The 16322-nt window shown below is 60.3% G+C and overlaps 1 protein-coding gene across 2 annotated transcripts in view; it reads left to right on the forward strand.

Moving 5' to 3' along the window:
* The window catches only part of ASIC4 (acid sensing ion channel subunit family member 4), a 39429-nt gene that overhangs the window by 10781 nt on the left and 12326 nt on the right, over positions 1-16322 (forward strand). The window contains exon 1 of one of the 2 annotated variants that reach the window (XM_031599585.2): positions 8111-9314. The exons of the other annotated variant lie outside the window; for it this stretch is intronic. Within the exon in view, the coding sequence (XP_031455445.1) occupies positions 8739-9314 (576 nt within the window). The 5' untranslated portion in view covers positions 8111-8738. Of the gene's footprint in view, positions 1-8110; positions 9315-16322 lie in introns of those variants that run through there. 2 annotated transcript variants of the gene reach the window in all.

A 16322-nucleotide genomic window follows, 5' to 3' on the forward strand; every position in this document is an offset into this window, starting at 1 on the left:
ATGGACAGATGCCATCAGGTCCTCCTGCTCCTTGCAGGCTGGGCTCCATCACTGCACCAGGCACGATGGCTCTGCACAAATTACATAAATATTCATGGCAAACACACAGAAATGTGCCTGTCCCAGCTGATTACATGCGCCCATCCTGAAGGCTGTGGCTGCTCCCTGAGTCCTGCTGGCCAAGCGCTTGCTGTAGGGCAAAGCATGGCAGGAACAGCCGCAGCGCCCACCCCAGTGCATCACAGGGGGAATAAGGAGGCCCTTCCACAAGCACAAGGTTGAGGCTTCTCCAGGGGAGGCCCCCAGACACTCAGTGCCACCCTGGGGTGTACTCTGGGGACCAACTTTGGGGTCCATGATGCTGCTCCTGGTGCTTTAGTGGAGGTGTGCATCAAGTCCTCAGGATGCCCATCAGTGTTCCCATTCGGATCCCTGCACGCTGCAGAGATTAATCCCCCGCAGACCTGACCAAGGTGCTGGGCTAATAGCCTGATTTATTCCTTCCCGTCTCTCTGGAGCACGCGAGGTTCCCCACTGTGTCCTGAACGACCTCATGCATAATACCATGCACAATCCTATTAACACCGCCCCGCCACGCGCTCCCTGCTTAGCGCCGCCACTCGCCGATGCAATTTCCCCATGATATATGGGAAAAATAATTGAACTATATTTGAAAATATATTGAGAGTTATGGCTCGCACCCAGTGGGATTTATAGGGGCCATATTTCACAAAACCACAGCCCTGCTCACTGAGGGGTGATCCCGAGGAGGCGAGGAGAGCCCTGTGGCCAGAACAGCAGAGGAATGAGCACCACTTCTTGGTGGACTTGGGGATGAATGGCACAGGGGCGCTGCCCCCGGGCCTGTCCCAATCACATCCTTCTCCCTGTTCCACGTGCTCTGTAATGGCTTCCAGACAAATCACCATGCCAGGCACATCAGGTACCATGGGGCTGTAAATGATGCCATGGCACAGGAGAGCATCCATCTTTCATTGCGTGGCTGTGATTTGGTGCTGCACGGGGAGACCCGACCTCCACTGCACATCACCACCCCTCAAGGGGTACAGGAGATGATGCACCAGATGTGCTCCAGATGTGCTCCCGGGGCTGGGGATGCTCCTCTCCATGCCTCAGCCGGAGCAAAGCATCCATCTGGCTGCAACCCAGAGAGAAGCCCTGAATGGGAACACGTGGGCACAGGGCAGCTGCAAGCACTTCCCGGGCACCCGGGGCAGCACAGCAATGCCAGGGTTGTGTCTGTCTGCAGGAAACTCCCGGCGTGCCCCGGGGAAGGGAGCTATAAATAACTGGCAGGGACTGTTTGGGAGCTGCTTTGTGATCAGGACAAAGAGAGGCGGCTTTGCGCTCGCTCTTCATTAGCTGCCTTCCTCTGGCTGGCCGGGCCGGGATGCGCTCGCATCGAGCGACAGCAGGATGTAGCTGCCGGTGTCAAGGACGTGAACAATAAGGGCTTTAAATAGCAGCGCTGCCTTTGAAACCCGCTTGCCTGCTCCAGAGATGGAGCTGGGGAAAATTCCATGGTGCAAGAAGGCTGGGAATGGCGCACCCCAGAAAGCGTCCCTATGGATGGGACCGTGGTAACATGGGGCAAGCAGGCAGAGCTGTGGATGGGACGCACAGAGCCCACGGGGCCATCCCATTGCCAACCTGGTGTCCTGTGGTGCAGGGCATTGCCCCAGCAGAAGGGGCTATTGGTCAGGGCAGTGGGCACGGGGCTGGGTGCTGGGTGCTGCCCGTCATGCTGATGGAGACAGATCGGTGCTGGAGGGACACGTGCGCCCGCATGCATGTGTGCGGGGGGGCCCGGCTGCGTGTATTAGCAGGCCCTTAAATCAACACAGCACTTCAGACAGGAAGGAAATAGGCTTTGCCGACGGCAGGAGCGGCACTTGCTTTGTGCACATTACAGAACATCAGGAAAATGTCAAATTTACATAAAAATGATACAAACTCATTGGAAGAAACATGCATCCAATTATCGGCCCCGGCGCTGGCACGGCTCCGCAGCCAGAGGCTGGCCGGCCGGCCGCTGAGAGGTGCCCAGCCTCAGGGCACACATTTCATCTCTGAGTGTTTAACATCAAAGCAGCGCACAGCCAGGGCTCTGCGGGATGTGAGCTGGGCATGGCTGGCGCCGATTCTGCTGTTTTGGGGTGCACTGGGGCCATGGCATGTGGATGGGGCTGTCCTCAGCTGCTGCCTGCCAGCTGTGCCCGCTCCCTGCTGCCCAGGACTGATGGCCCATCCTGACTCCCAGGCACAATGGATGCTCCGTTCCCACCCAAGCCGCCTGCTGGGATTGATGTCTCACTGTGTGCAGGCAGCGGCCGTAACTCACGTCCAGGAGCTGGGCTCCCAGCTCGTTACTCACTGGGCACCGACATGCCGTGAGTTACGGTTCTGCCTCACAGGGGCAGCAGCAAGGTGCCAGGCGACATAGTATGGAGACAGGGACATTCCCGTCCTGTGACCCTGCTGTGTCCATGTACCAACCTCCTGGCACTGGGGTGAGCATGGGGGTGACGCTGCCGCCTGGTGACCATCTGGGTGTGACACCTGCTGGGATTCCCTCTATTGCACCCACCGGAGGGTGCCCGGGCTGTGCTGCGTTGTGCCGGGGAGACTGACGAGCTGTTAATTACAGGTGCTGCTTGGCTGCTGCAGCGCGTCTCTGCAGCTCGGCTGGCAGAGCCGTGCGGCGGGTGACACACTCCATGATAAATTGATATCCCGTTTAGCATCAATTTTCCCTTCTCTGGTGGCAGACAGCTGTGCTAATGGGATGGGACAAGTGAAAATGAAATAACAGGCCCTGAGCGCACCAGCACGCGCCGCACCGGCAGCCCTGCTGCATGGCTGTCACTCCCATGGGGACAGGCAGGGACACACACCCAGGGGGCCAGCACCCCAAGCTGGCACACTGGACGATGTTTGCAGCACTCGGTGCCCTGCCCTGGCTGCGTGCAGGTTACCAGGCTCCTCTGCATCAAATTGGTGCCTGCAGCTTGTTTGTGGTCACGGTGTGTGCGATGCACAATGCCCAGGGATGGCTGGTAATTGCAGAGTGCTCAGCACTTACTACCTGTGGCATGTTTATTATTTGCACAGTGCTAACCCTGTGTCTAAAGCGCTGGGTGGCAGCTGCTGAAATGCCTTCAGCGGCAGTGCCAGCTGTGGTTTTCCTGTTTGCCGAGCGCTCAGCCATCTCCGCAGGCAACGCTATGTTCCAGGTGTGCCCAGCTCCTGTTCCATTTGGCATTTCATCATGACCGATCCTCCTGCTGCTGCTGTCTGCAGCGTGCTGGTGCTTCTGTTTGTGCCTCGTGCTCAGGACGCAGTGTAGCATGGCACACAGTGCCTGCAGCACACCCATGCTCAGTGCCCAGATTGCAGCACAGGGGAGCACGTGGGTGCCCATTCCCACAATGAGAGCTGGAGAGGGCTGTGTGCTGTGGGGTGCTGAGCCCACAGCCATCCCTCTGGGCAAGAAGAGATAAGGACACATGACTCCTGATGGCCTGTAGGACATGAGGGTGCCCTCACTGCGTTGGTGGGACCGTGGCACGGAGGTTGAGGCTTTAATCACACAGATGTCAGGGAATCAGGAGCAATGGTTCCCATGGTAACGCTAACTCTGCCCCTTGCCCGTGGCGCGGTGGCTGTGCACGCGCGGGGCCATAATGGGCACCATGTGGCTGAGCTACGGCTGCTCGGGGACCCATAACTTTGAATTCCTGACTTGGGTGCATTTAAAACCTCAGCCGTAATGCCGCGTCAAGGCAGTTTATAGCTCTGTTGTTTTAGGACAGATGAGCAGGAGGCAGGAGCTGCTGGGAGGGCAGTGGGCAGCACTCCAATGCTCCTCCTGCCCTCTGTCCAGGGGCGCTGCCCACTATCTCGATGACAGTGTGACGGTCCTGGTGGCTGTAGGGCACAGGGCAGGGCCCGCCGGCGCAGCCAAGCGCAAAGGAGCAGCTGAGCAATGTCTCACGGAGCATGAAGAGCCGCTCATCACGCTCCGCTGGCTGGGCATGCTCCCCCAGCTCCCCACGGCCCCGAGGTGGGGGTGAGCAGGAGGAGTGTGTCCTGCGGGTACCAGCCCTGCTGGGAGGCATCGCTCCGCAGACATGCCCAGGGAGCAGAGCAATGGTCTCCGCGCGGCTCCAGCCCCGCTGTGCCCACCGTTCTCCTGCTCCACCAGTAGGGACGGTCGTGCTGAACAGGAACGCTCAGGGTGGCACTGGGCTCTCCTTGTGCACAGCTGTGCTGTGCCCCTCTGCTGTCATACGGCTCCGGGGACGGCCCGTGGCTACAAGGTACCTCACAGCTGTGCCAGCTGTGCCTACGCAGCTGTGACGGAGCGGCAGCCGTGCCCAGGGGCTGGAGGACGAGGACGTACGCCCGGCACCGGGGGCTGCCCAGCGGCTCGTCCCAGGACAGCATCCCGGCGCTGAGCGGCACTGCTGTTGCACCTCCCAGCCCCGCTGCTACCCTCCGTGCGCAACTGCCGCAGATCCCGTAATGTATTCATCCCAGGGTGCCCCGGTGCAGCTGCAATATCATTATTGGCGTTTATTACACCATTAGCTTTAAAGTTTTATAAACCACAAGGCAGGTGACAAGTGGCTGGGGGGGACAGAGGGGCTGTGTGGGAACGGCAATGGGGCGGTCCCAGTTCAGTGCTGGCCCCAGCATTCTCACCGCGACGGAGCTTTCTCCAGCAAGCCTGTGGCACCCTGCACCGGGCACGAGCATGGCTGCAGAGCCACTGGCAGACATTTTCCTCCCGGTCCACCCAAATCAGGCCCTCAGTCCCTACAGAAGTCCCTCGGTGCGTCCCCACAGCCAGGACCCAAAAGCTGCAGCATCCCAGTGCTGCTTTGCAGGAGGCAGCAGAAGGTGTCCAGGGCACCTTGCGAGAACTCGTGCGCTCAGCTTACAAAAGAGATGTTGTAATTGAGGTTTTGCGCTTAATGAAGGAATAAATTGAATGGGAGTGTTGTCCTTAATTGGGGTGTTGCATTAATTAAGGTATTGCACTTTGTTGGGGTAAAGCATTTAATAAGGTATTGTGTTTAATAGGGTTTTTTTAATGCGGACGGGGTCAGTGCATTGATGGGGTGGTGCCTTATGGATGCATGTGCTGTCCCTGGCAGATGCCACCCGTGGTGGGAACAGGGGACTGATACCCAACATGTGGGGGGGCTTTGACCATGCCCAGTCCCACTCCTATAATGGGACCAGACACCCTGTCATCCCACATCTCCCCAGAGCTGAGGCACTCACTGCCCACTCTGACCCGCCAAGCAGGCACAGAAGCACAGGAAGGATCCAACTGGCACTGCGACTTCCAATTAGATCAAAATTAATGATTATCCTACAGCCGCTCCCTGTGGGCGCAGGGCCACATCCAGCTCCAGCTCCGGTCCCACTGCCTTCCATGGACAGGACTGGTGCTGGCAGCTGGGGAGGGGACAGGGGGACCCTCACTGGTGCCTTTGCGTCACAGTCTGTCCGGATGGAGGGGGCACAGCCAATAATCAATCTGTCGGCTGGGCAGCAAGGCAGGAAAATCACAAACAAATCTCTCCCAGATTGGCCTGAGAATAGAAAAGGACAACGGCTGTGTCTCAGAGGGGATGAATCATCACCACGGTGCTGGAGGGCAGCGGGCAGGATCGGTCCCACGCACACACTGCTGTGGGTCGGGGCCAGCCGAGGGGCACCCTGCTTAGCTCCAACTGCCCGATACCCTGCAAAGCTCCTCCTGCTGCGCTCACAGCATTCATATGGTCTGAGGCTGCAGTCTCCCTGCCTCCACTCTCGCCCAGACCCCGCTGCCTGCAGCCTCTGTCATTGCTCTACTATTGCCATCCTCTGTGCTCTTTCCAATTAGCGGGGATTTTTCCTGACGACTGATCCCGGACCGGGCATGGGGCAGCTGTGGTCAGCAGAGAGCTTCAGCTGCCTTGCAAGCAGCGCTGCTCCCACTTTCCACATCCAAACCAATGAGGCTTCTCCTCCCCTTCCCTACCTCCTGGCTGCTTTTCCCAACAGCTGCTTGCCTGCTGGGCATTTGGAATCCTGGCTTCTATGTGCACAGCCCCCTGCATGCCCTGTGTAGATTCAGCTATCACACTGTGTGCCCGGCCAGAGCTGCCTGGGCAATGAGCGTGGTGACACTGCCCACTGCCCATCCATTCGCCCTGCCCTCTGGCTGCTCACTGGGCGCTTCTGCTCCCCAAGCCAGCCCAGCTCTTCTTGCTTGTCCTTTTGAATCGGATCGGATTGTTTTCAGGCCATTTCTCCGATTTGTCAACATCATTTCGAATTCCAGTCCTGGCTTCTCCAGCCCTCGCAGCCTCCCCCTGTCATCAGAGCGCAGCGCGTGGGCTCTGTGCCAGGACCCTGCTGCTCACCCAGCCCAGCACAGCATGAGGGTTCAGGGTGAGCCAGGAGGGCTCCAATTTCCTGACCCACCAGTGAGTCCCTGGCTGGCTCCCCTGTCCTGCCTGCTCCTCGCCTCCTCCCACCAGCCCTGTGTGCATGTGCCACACTCAGCAAGTCGCAGGTGAAAGGCTCCTGTGCAGAACAGTGAGAAACCAGACATGCTGCCAAGCCCCAGCCAGGGCTGATCCCAACTGGTGCCTCACTGTGTCCCAGGAGAAAGCAGCCTCCAAGCACTGATCTCCCTGAGCCCTCCCAGCTGCCGGTCCTTGGAGCAATAGCTGCCTCTGCTGCCCCAGGAGCTGAGTTCCCAGCTGGACCCATCCCGTCTGGGCAGTGGGCATCTTTGCCAGCCTCTGCACCTGCCTACCAGCTCCATCCACAGCACATCGCCCATGGCCCTGCTCGCTGCCTTGCCCTGACCTACCCCTGCCACAGCTAGCACGGGGCTTGTGTCCCAGCGCCACCTATTTGGGCACACCTTGACCCAGATCCCAGCCCAACCCTCGCAGCTAGAGAAGGAGCGGAGGGAGGAGAGGGTGCACCTCTTTGGCCATAGAAGGCCATGGGAAAGTTTGGCAGCCACACAGCATGGCTTGCCCGAAGGATACGGGCCACAACCCCCACCCTGCGAGCATTCAGGAGTCCGTGCTCCCTGCTGCAGGCCTGGACAGGCACGTGTGCCCTGCAAACCCCAAGCAGAGTGATGCGGGCAGCTGGGCTGTGCGTGCTGCCTGCCGGAGGCAGCCCATCATGCCGTATTGACCTGCACGGAGGCAGGAACATGTGTGCCATGCACGGATCGATGGGAAGATTGAAGATGCGTGTGTGCTCGCTGGACGACCGGTGAAAGCTTTGCTGTTGGCATCGGCAGCACAGTGAAGGTCACGTTGACCTGCGACGGGCGCCCCGGGGGGATGCGAGGTCTCGCCGCCTGTACCCCTGCCAGGCACGTGCCTCCCGCGTCTCCCGGGGGCTGTCCGGAGCCGGGCTTGTGCCGGTGTTCCCCCTGCGGTGCCACCCGAGGGTTGCGCAGCTCGTAGGTCTGAATGGAGCGAACCCTCCGCCTCCAGCTGGGGAAACTGAGGCGGGGAGCCGGGGCGCATCGCGGCGGAGCCGCGCACGGGGAGCGGCAGGATCCAGGCAGCAGCGGGGGCCGCGAGCAGAGCCCGGAGCAGGGCGCGAGATGGGGCTGGGGCTTCCGAGCTGCCACGGGAGCTGCGTCCCGCGAGGGGTGGGTGCGGAGCGAGCAGAGCCGGGGGCTCGGGAGGAGGCACTGCCCGCAGTGCTGCCCGTCCGCGGTGACGAGCTCCCGGGACCGCACCGGCGGGGGTTTCCCGGCCGGTCTCTGTGCCTCCCGAGTCGGGGCGCGTCGGGCCGCGGCAGGGAGGCGGTTAACGGCCAGGGAGCCGCCGAGGCAGGAGGAGTCCGCGGGCGGGCGAGCAGGAGGGAGCCGCCGGGCGAGCTGCCCGCAGGCTGCCCGCCCCCACGCGCCGCGCCGAGCCGAGCCGCGCCGTGCCGCGCTGCCCCGGGGCGCACGGGCCGGGCCACGGCGGGGCGAGGCGGGGAGAGCGGCGGCGGTGGCGGCGGGGGGCAGGCTGCGTGCCCCGCCCGCCTCGGCACGGCACGGCTCGGCACAGCTCGGCACGGCTCGGCTCGGCGCGGCGCGGCACGGCGTGGTGCGTGCGGCTCAGTTCAGCACGGCGCGGTTCCGCTCGGCTCGGCTCGGCGCGGCTCCGGCGGGTCCCGGCCATTCAAACAAGTGGCTCCGGCGGCACTTCGGAGCCGGGGCTGGAGAGTGGGCGCAGCGCGTTCCCTGCCCCGGAGGCGCAGGGCCCTTCACACTGCCTCTTTCTCCGGCGCTCGCTCTTTATTTGACGATGAAATAATGTTGACATGTCTTGAATTATTAAGTATTCCCTGGATTTTATTAGCACATGATGCCTAAATGCTGCCTGTATCTGCCGGGGTCTTAACCAGAGAGGAGCGAAGGAGAGAGGCAGAGACACCGAGCGAGGGAGAGGAGAGAGAGGGGTTTTTGACAGCTGTATTCGTGCTGATAAGCGAAGGCACAAGGAGACGATCGACGAGTGAGACAAGAGGGGAGCGGCGGCTCGGAGCTGCGGAGCGGGGCCGCGCTCCCTCCCGACACGGCTCGGCCCTCCCGGCGCCGTGCTGGGCCGTGGGGGGGACCCGAGCCCCCTCCCAGCGCCTGGCCGGGCTCTCGGCCGCTGCCCGTGCCGGGGGGCAGCTCGCTGGCGGGGCAGATGCCGATTGAGATCGTGTGTAAAATCAAATTTGCCGAAGAGGATGAGAAGCAGAAGGAGAAAGAAGAAGGGGACAAGGAGAGCCTGATCGAAGAGCCGGCTCGGCCGCGCTCCCGGGACCTGGCCGCGTTCGCCAGCGCCAGCACGCTGCACGGCCTGGGGCACATCTGCGGCACAGGGCGGCCGGGCGTGCGGCAGACCCTTTGGGCACTCGCCTTCCTGGCCTCGCTCGCCTTCTTCCTCTACCAGGCGGCCAAGTCGGCACTGCTCTACCTGGAGCACCCCCACGTCGTGGCCCTGGACGAGGAAGCCATCCGTGAGATGGTCTTCCCCGCCATCACCATCTGCAACATCAACCGCTACCGCCACTCCGCACTCACCGACGCCGACATCTTCCATTTGGCCAACATGACCGGGCTGCCCCCCAAGGACCGCGACGGCCACAAGGCCACCGACCTGCTCTACCCCGACCCCGACATGGCCGACATCGTCAACCGCACCGGCCACCAGCTCGACGACATGCTCAAGAGCTGCAACTTCAGTGGCGAGAACTGCTCCTCCCGGGATTTCACGGTGGTGAGTGCGCAGCTGGGGCCCCCCCTGGGGACCTATCGGTGGAAGGGGTCTGACCCTGTTGTGCCACATCGGAGCACGGCTCCCTGGCTCGCTCCGGCTGCTGAAGTTTGCATCTCTCCGTGTTTGAGTTTCCCTCCAAGTTTCACACGGAGAGAGAGAGAGAGGATGCTTGCTCCTTCTGTGGGAGCACTCTGTGCTGCAGCACGGCACTGCCGCCGGCCTCAGGGCTGTAGGGGGGGATCGGGGGTGGCTGGGGAGCGGTCCCCAAGTGGGTGAGCAGCAGGAAGGGGGAATATGACCATGCGGAGCCTGTCTCCAGCCTCAACTCGCCACAAGTTGAGCTGCTCCATTGCAGGGTGTTCTGCACAGTGAGAGCAGAACAGGGGGGCAGAGACCCCTTGGTACCTAGCAGAGCCCCCCTGCCTGTGGGGCATGCACAGCGATGCGTGCAGATCGGGTAGGTGCATGCACGTGTGTGAGTGCAAACACACGTGCCCAGTACCCTGAGCGGGTTCTGCACTGGGCATGTCCACGTCCATGAACCCCGGGATTGCCCTTTGTATCCACGGGTCCCCAGCCAGCCCAGCACCCTGCTGTCACCTGCGAACACACTGCCAGGCACTGTGAGCTCATGGCTCTGCTAATATTGAGCCTGGAATCGCAAATCCCTGCTGTGGTTTGGGAAAATAAATGTGCTGAACGGGCTGAATACCTGATGGGACCCTTTTCAGACCATAATGACTCTGGAAATGAGCCGGCTCTTTCTCACGGCTGCCAGAGGCTGCTCGGCTCGCTGCGCTCCTGGAGCAGTGCTGCCAGCCGGAGCCGCTCAGTGCCGGGGAGCTGGATGCGATGCCGGGGGCTGTGGGGGGAGAGGAGGCTCCGTGGGGTTGGAAATGGCTGATGCAGCACGTCCTGCTTCACCACAAAGCCTGCTCTGTGATGCTGTCTTAGGCAAAGCAGCATCTCAGGGGGGTGCTTTGTGGGGGGGGGAGGGCTGTGCAGGGTGGAATAGTGCGGGGGAAGGAGGGGGCAGCAAGGATACCCTACAAATGCTGGGGCTCTGCAGGGCTCCCTGCCTGGGTTTGGTTGCTGGAGAGGAGTGAGGTTCAGCGAGGCGAGCACACAGAGCCCTGGTGTGGGATGTTTGGCATTAGGGGTTTGGCTAGTGGGAAAGCAGTGAGGCCACACTGTATTGGGTGGCAGCATGGTGTAGCAGTGGGGTTTGGACTGAGTATAAGTTTGCCAGTGTGCAGAGTGACCATTAGGACAGTCACCAGGACTGCCCCGTGTGCCATCTCTGTGCACCAGAGTAGACTTCAGGCAGGAGGGTGGTGGGTGCTGGCTGAGCACCAGCGCAGGAACCCTGAGCTCAAGGCATCGGGGGCTGCCAGCAGAAAGGGGGCATCCCTATCACCTCTCACTGGCTGCTTTCCTGACACACCTGAAGCAAAGGGAAAATCTTGGGGCAGAAGATGCAGGGCATGGGCTTGGGAGGTCCCTCTGCTGCATGCCACATCCCAAAGCCTTGCCAGGGGGACCTGCCGAGGCAGCACGCCATTTGCAGTGGGAGCTGCTGCTCCAGCTCCCTGAGCCAAACCCATCCCTTGTGCTTCTTCCTGGGGGTGACCGAAGCACAGCACCAGCAGCATACCAGCACCAATGGGTCCTGGCTGCTGCGTGTGAGTTAGGAGCTGCTGTGCCCACCAGCTGTGCCCTGGAACAGAGCACTCTCAGCCCAGCCCTGGGTCATCACATCCCTTTCAGAAGTCACCGATCTCTCTGTCCCCACTGCAGGGCATCCAGTGCCCAAAGCAGCAGCTGCAGCCCCAAGGAATGCAAGGAAGGGAAGTTTTCCTTGCAGCCCCCAGAGCTGCGTTCACAGGGTGTTGGTGGCCACCCTCCCTTCTGCACACAATGGCCACACGCATGACAGCCGTGGTGGCACTGGGCAGCCTACCCGCTGCGGTTGGAGCGTGCCCCCCGGCGCTGCCGCTTGCACGATAAATAACTCGTGCGGATCCTTTAAGTAAGAGCCGTGAGTGGTAAATGATCTTCCCCTATTTAACGTCACAAATCCTCGTTCTTTATGGGATAGCAAATTAAGAAACTATGGGGAGAAAAATCCCCAGCGTAAGCATCTTCCGTGCAATAAAGCCGGGCTGGGCTGTAAATCTCCCCGGGGCGGCGGGGACAGCACTGAGCCGCAGCGAGCTCCCCTGCAGCCTGCTGCCAGCTGGGCCCCATGCACAGGCTGTCAGCAGCCCTGGGAGAAGCCTTTTCCTGCACATCCCTCGCTTGGATGTGCCCCATTCCCCGTGCTGCATAGCGGACAGAGCCAGAACCACACTCCTTAAACATCACATTTTCAGCCAGTTTTTGCACTGGTTTCAGTCCTCTGCCCGATGTGGTGCTGCTCAGCCACCGGGGCACTTGCCCATCCCATTTTGCCCCAGCAGGCCGTGCTGTGCTGTGCTGTGCTGGTGCGTCCCCATTCCCATGTCTCTGTGGCTCCCCGTGCTGCTGTCCAGAGCAGCCCTGCTGCTGTTACACATGAGCCACCCAGGCACAGCTCGAGGCGCTGCTTGTGCCAGAAACCGGGGGACTTGAATGCAATTCGTTGCCATTTAATTTTACACAATTCCTGCTGCTTAATCCACTGAGAAATGCTAATTTATACAATTCACGTCTAAAAATAAATGTCAGTCCGGCAGCTCCCAGCAGTGGGTAGCTGCTCCCCCAAACCCCTGCCATGGCATTGTGTGAGAGACCCTAGCCTAGGGAGAACTCCTGGCCCACACGTACCCAGGCACGAGGCAACCATGTGCCCAGATACCCATGTGCCCGTGTGTCCAGGTCTCAGAGTGCAGCAATGGGGCTGGCAGATGTGGGGTGGTGGGGATGTGGGGTACTGTGGCATGACAGCAAGGAGCTCACAGGACATGGGGGTGTCACTGCAGCCCTCATCACAGCAGCACTTCAGGAACCGTGGGATGTTGGGTGCCCCTGCAGGGAACACGAGCAAGGTGGCTCCAGGCCTGGTGGCAGCGTGGGGATGGGGTGCTGGGGCGGTGGGACGGCAGCGAGGGCGGTGGGTGCCCATGGGACGGGGGGGAGTAGGGCGCGGGGGCAACACAGCGGGGGAGCGGAGATGCTGGAGGAGCCGGCGGCTTTCCCACCGTCTCCCTGATTGAGATCGGATCACCGGGAGCATAAAAAAGCTCTCTTCATAATTATATTTAATGAATTGACTTTAAAAGCTCTTACACTCTTATCTGGCTAATTTAATATCGCACACTTAATAAGCCTGTCTCCGATACGGGGGGAGCCAGCGGCCACGACGCCCGCACCTAGTGTGGCTCCCCGGGGATGTGCCACGTGGCCTGTCCCGTGTGCAGGGTTGGGAACACTGCTGTCCCCTGGGGCTGGGGCACGCGTGGAGTCCCGTGTGGCTGTGCTGGGGCTCCCTCGGAGGAGGGAACAGAAGGTTTACAGAGATGCGCTAAGTGATGCCAATGGTTTGGAGCCCATAAAGAGAGACGGTTTTATGTAAGACGACTATATAAAGCGCCGCTGTTCTGCCATTGATGAGATATAGGCCTTTATTTATAGAAGGCAATGTTTGCGGTGTGAGTGCTGAAAGCCAGCCAGGGACCCGCAGATAGGGCGTCGAGTCATTTCACATGCAGCTGCCGTCGACACTGTTCACACATTAAAGAAAAAAAATTAACAAGTTTGCAGCCAGTCAGGTGGAAAAAACAATAATTGTCGAAAACCGTATTTCCCCCTTTTTCCAATAACAAATAGCTGGAGCGCTGCTGAGGAGGCTTGGGCTTGCTCGGAGCCTGCAAAGAGTGTGCTGAGGCTGCGACACAGTTGGGTGGGAACAGGAGATGGGCACCGCAAGGGACCTGGGAGCAGGAGAAGGTGGAGGTGACAGCATTGTCACCGCTGCATGGAAAGGGGCCGCACAGCAGGAATATGGGGCTCCCCAGGGCACTGCATTTCCTCCCTGTGCACACTGTGGGGCTGAGGATGCTCCGTGCATGGCAGCTGCACAGAAGGGGATGGTGTGGGGTTATCTCTATGCCAGATGTGGCCGGGTTTTTCACCGGCGAGCAAGCAGCACGTCCCCGTGGTCAGAGCGCCCTGCCAAATTTCATTTCATGCACGAAAGGAAGGAAAACTTCTCATGATTAATTGTGCAATAGGGGAGAACATGCAGCTTTCGAACCTGCTCCATGCTGATCACTGCCCTTTTTTCCCTCGGTGGAAGTGCAGCCAGGGAGAAGGGGCAGCTCTCTCCCCAGCATCACCCGGCCATGCTCAGCCAGGACAGGAAGGTGTGAAACCCCACAAGGGCTGGGAAGGAGAGGAAAACCGACCAGGGTTCAAGCTGCTTTCTTGCAGCTCCCTGCACACTGCTGCGGGCTGATGTCCGAGGCCATCCCCTGCTTACACTGCAAAACCTTCCCTGTGTGCGTTGATCCGTGCCCCCAGTGTGCTGCGCCAGCAGTGGCTGCAGGCAGGGCACTGCCCAGCGCCTCCTCGTGCTGCTGCCTCGTGTAGCCGGCAGCAAGGAGAGGAGCAAGAGGCTGAGCGGATGCATCTGGGGTCTGCGTCCTGAGAGACGTTGCTGCCTACCTGGCCAGTCCTCAGGCTCTGGGCATGGGTGGGGAAGGTCCTTGCATGGGCACCTTGAGCTTGCCACTGCCCTGTCTGGGAGCAGATGCGTGCTGGGTGCTGAAGGGCCATTAAGTGCCGGTTCAGCTTAGATAGAGTCAACAGGTTTTACTCCAGCAGAACAAAAGGTTGCCTTCTTGATTGCAAAGCCAGGAGCACAAGCACAGAAGGAAAGGGGAGGGCAGCAAAGCAGAGGCTGTGAGCCCAGGGGATATATGGGGCCAGGGCTGTGGGGTGGGAGGGGAAAGTCAGCACCAAGCTCATCAGCCAGAGCCTCTGATTAATCACATGCTGCTGGCCCTCCAGCCTGCAGCTCATTAGCAGTTTAATTCCTGGTGCCCATCGCACTGGAGGGCTGAATGGCTCTGATTGCTGTCTGCTGCAATCAGACCATGTCCCCCCGCCCCACTTGCAGGCATGTGTGGTGCTGAGGTCTGCCATGCCCCCTAGGATGGGATGATGTGGGTGCTATGGGTGCTGTGGTCAGACATGGGTGCTGCACGTTGGTGACAGCCACTGCAGAGGGCTGGCAGCTGTCCCTGGGGCCAGGACGTGTCCATGTCCCCTCCCATGTCCAGCCAGACCCCACGGCCAAACCAGCCCCACAGTGACACTGAGCCAGGAGCGGCTGTCATGATGTCAGGCTCTGTGCTCTGCTGCACTCATTCCTCCTGACACTCCCACAGCATGGTAGCTTTGCACCCTGCACATCCCCATGCAGTGCCCTCGCCTCCTACATGCTGCCAACCCATCCCTTCCACCTGCTGCAGTTCAGCAGGGTCCTCTGGGACCCTTCCTGAGTTGGGTAATGGGCACGGAGTGGGGGGACATGCAAGAAGCCGTCCTGGGTGCACAGAGGTGGGCACTCCAGGGCTGCAATCTGTGCTATTTCATCACAGCCCGAGGAGGGAGGGGACCACACGGAGCCACAGCCCCAGAGGAGTGGGGAAGCGTCTCCATCTGCCTGCAATGCCTCAGTGCCAGGGGTGACCCCAGGCGTGGGGCTGTCCCCAGGCCACCTCTGTGCAGGAGGCATCTGCTGCAGCCCCCGGCAGGGCAGGGAGCAGCAGCCTCCAGGTCAGCATGGGGAGCGAGGATATATGCAAAGCTGAGATTGATGCAAGTAGTAATTATGTCCTGGCTGCTCAGCCACCACTGTGGCTGCAGAGGAAAGGGGCTGAGCCAGCAGAGTGTCCTCTGTGCCTGTCCCCATGTCCCCAGGCAGCTGTGGCCCTGCTATGCCCCCACTGCCCCGTGCTGCCCAGCTCCCTTTGCCCAGCCCACAGGAGGCGGATGGAGGAGGCAGGAGTGGTGAAGCCAGCATGCCCAGTGCTGAGGTCCTGCTCATCACAGAGCTCTGCAATTACATGTGTTAATTATGGGCAGAAGTTCGCAGGCATTTCCTGACCTGCCAGCACCATACTGCTGTGCAAGGATATGACAGGAAAACCAGGGCTGCTCAGCATCTCTCCCTTCTACACCAGCCTTGGCACAGTGTAGAACAGCCAAGCTCCTTGCAGCCCCACCCCATGCCATATCTTGCGATCCCATCCCACCCCATCCCATGCCATTCCATCCAGCCCCACCCCACTTCATCCTGCCCCATGCAGGTGAGCTTGCCCAAGCTGTCAGTGAATTATGGCATCCTTGGAGCCCCGCTGCTCATGGCAGTGATGGCTGCTCCATCCATGGTGCCTGGCAGATCTCAGTGCAGTTGCTTTTCAGGAGGAGTTTTTCAGGCTCTGACCCCCTGCACTGCTGCCGCTCTGACATCTTGTTTCCTTATCGTCTGACATGACCTTAATTAACTTCCCAGGCTGATAACACTCTGGGCTTCTCCTCCAGCAGGTGGATCTAAGCATCGCTCTGTGCCTCACCCATCAGGGGACAGCTGTGCACACACTGGGGCAGGCAGGAAAGGGACACCGAGTTGGCATGAGTGGGACAGGGCAGCATAGGCAGGGCACACTGGTGCTGCATGGCACTGCGTTCTGCCCAGCTGCCTTGCTGCCACCAGCCTGCATGGATGGAAATGCCAGTGCTACTAACTTCTGTGGCCACGTTATGTCCTCCACTAGCAAATATTAGCAGGGGGCAGATTATTCAATAGCAAAGTTTGTAGATGGGAATCACAGTGTGCCACAGTCCAGCAGAAGCCTGCACTCTGAGCGGTCAGACTCCACTTGCAGCCCCCTCCCCAGTTCCCAAAATCCTGGTCCTGTCCATCTCAGGCACTCCATGGTCCATGTCCATCTCAGCTTCCATCCCGGGGCTCCCAGCAGCTCAGCTTCCCCAGGTGGGCATCACTTGGAACATCCTTTGCAA

This window comes from Phasianus colchicus, chromosome 7, assembly GCF_987193195.1.
Source record: "Phasianus colchicus chromosome 7, bPhaCol1.hap1.1, whole genome shotgun sequence".
Lineage (NCBI taxonomy): Eukaryota > Metazoa > Chordata > Aves > Galliformes > Phasianidae > Phasianus > Phasianus colchicus.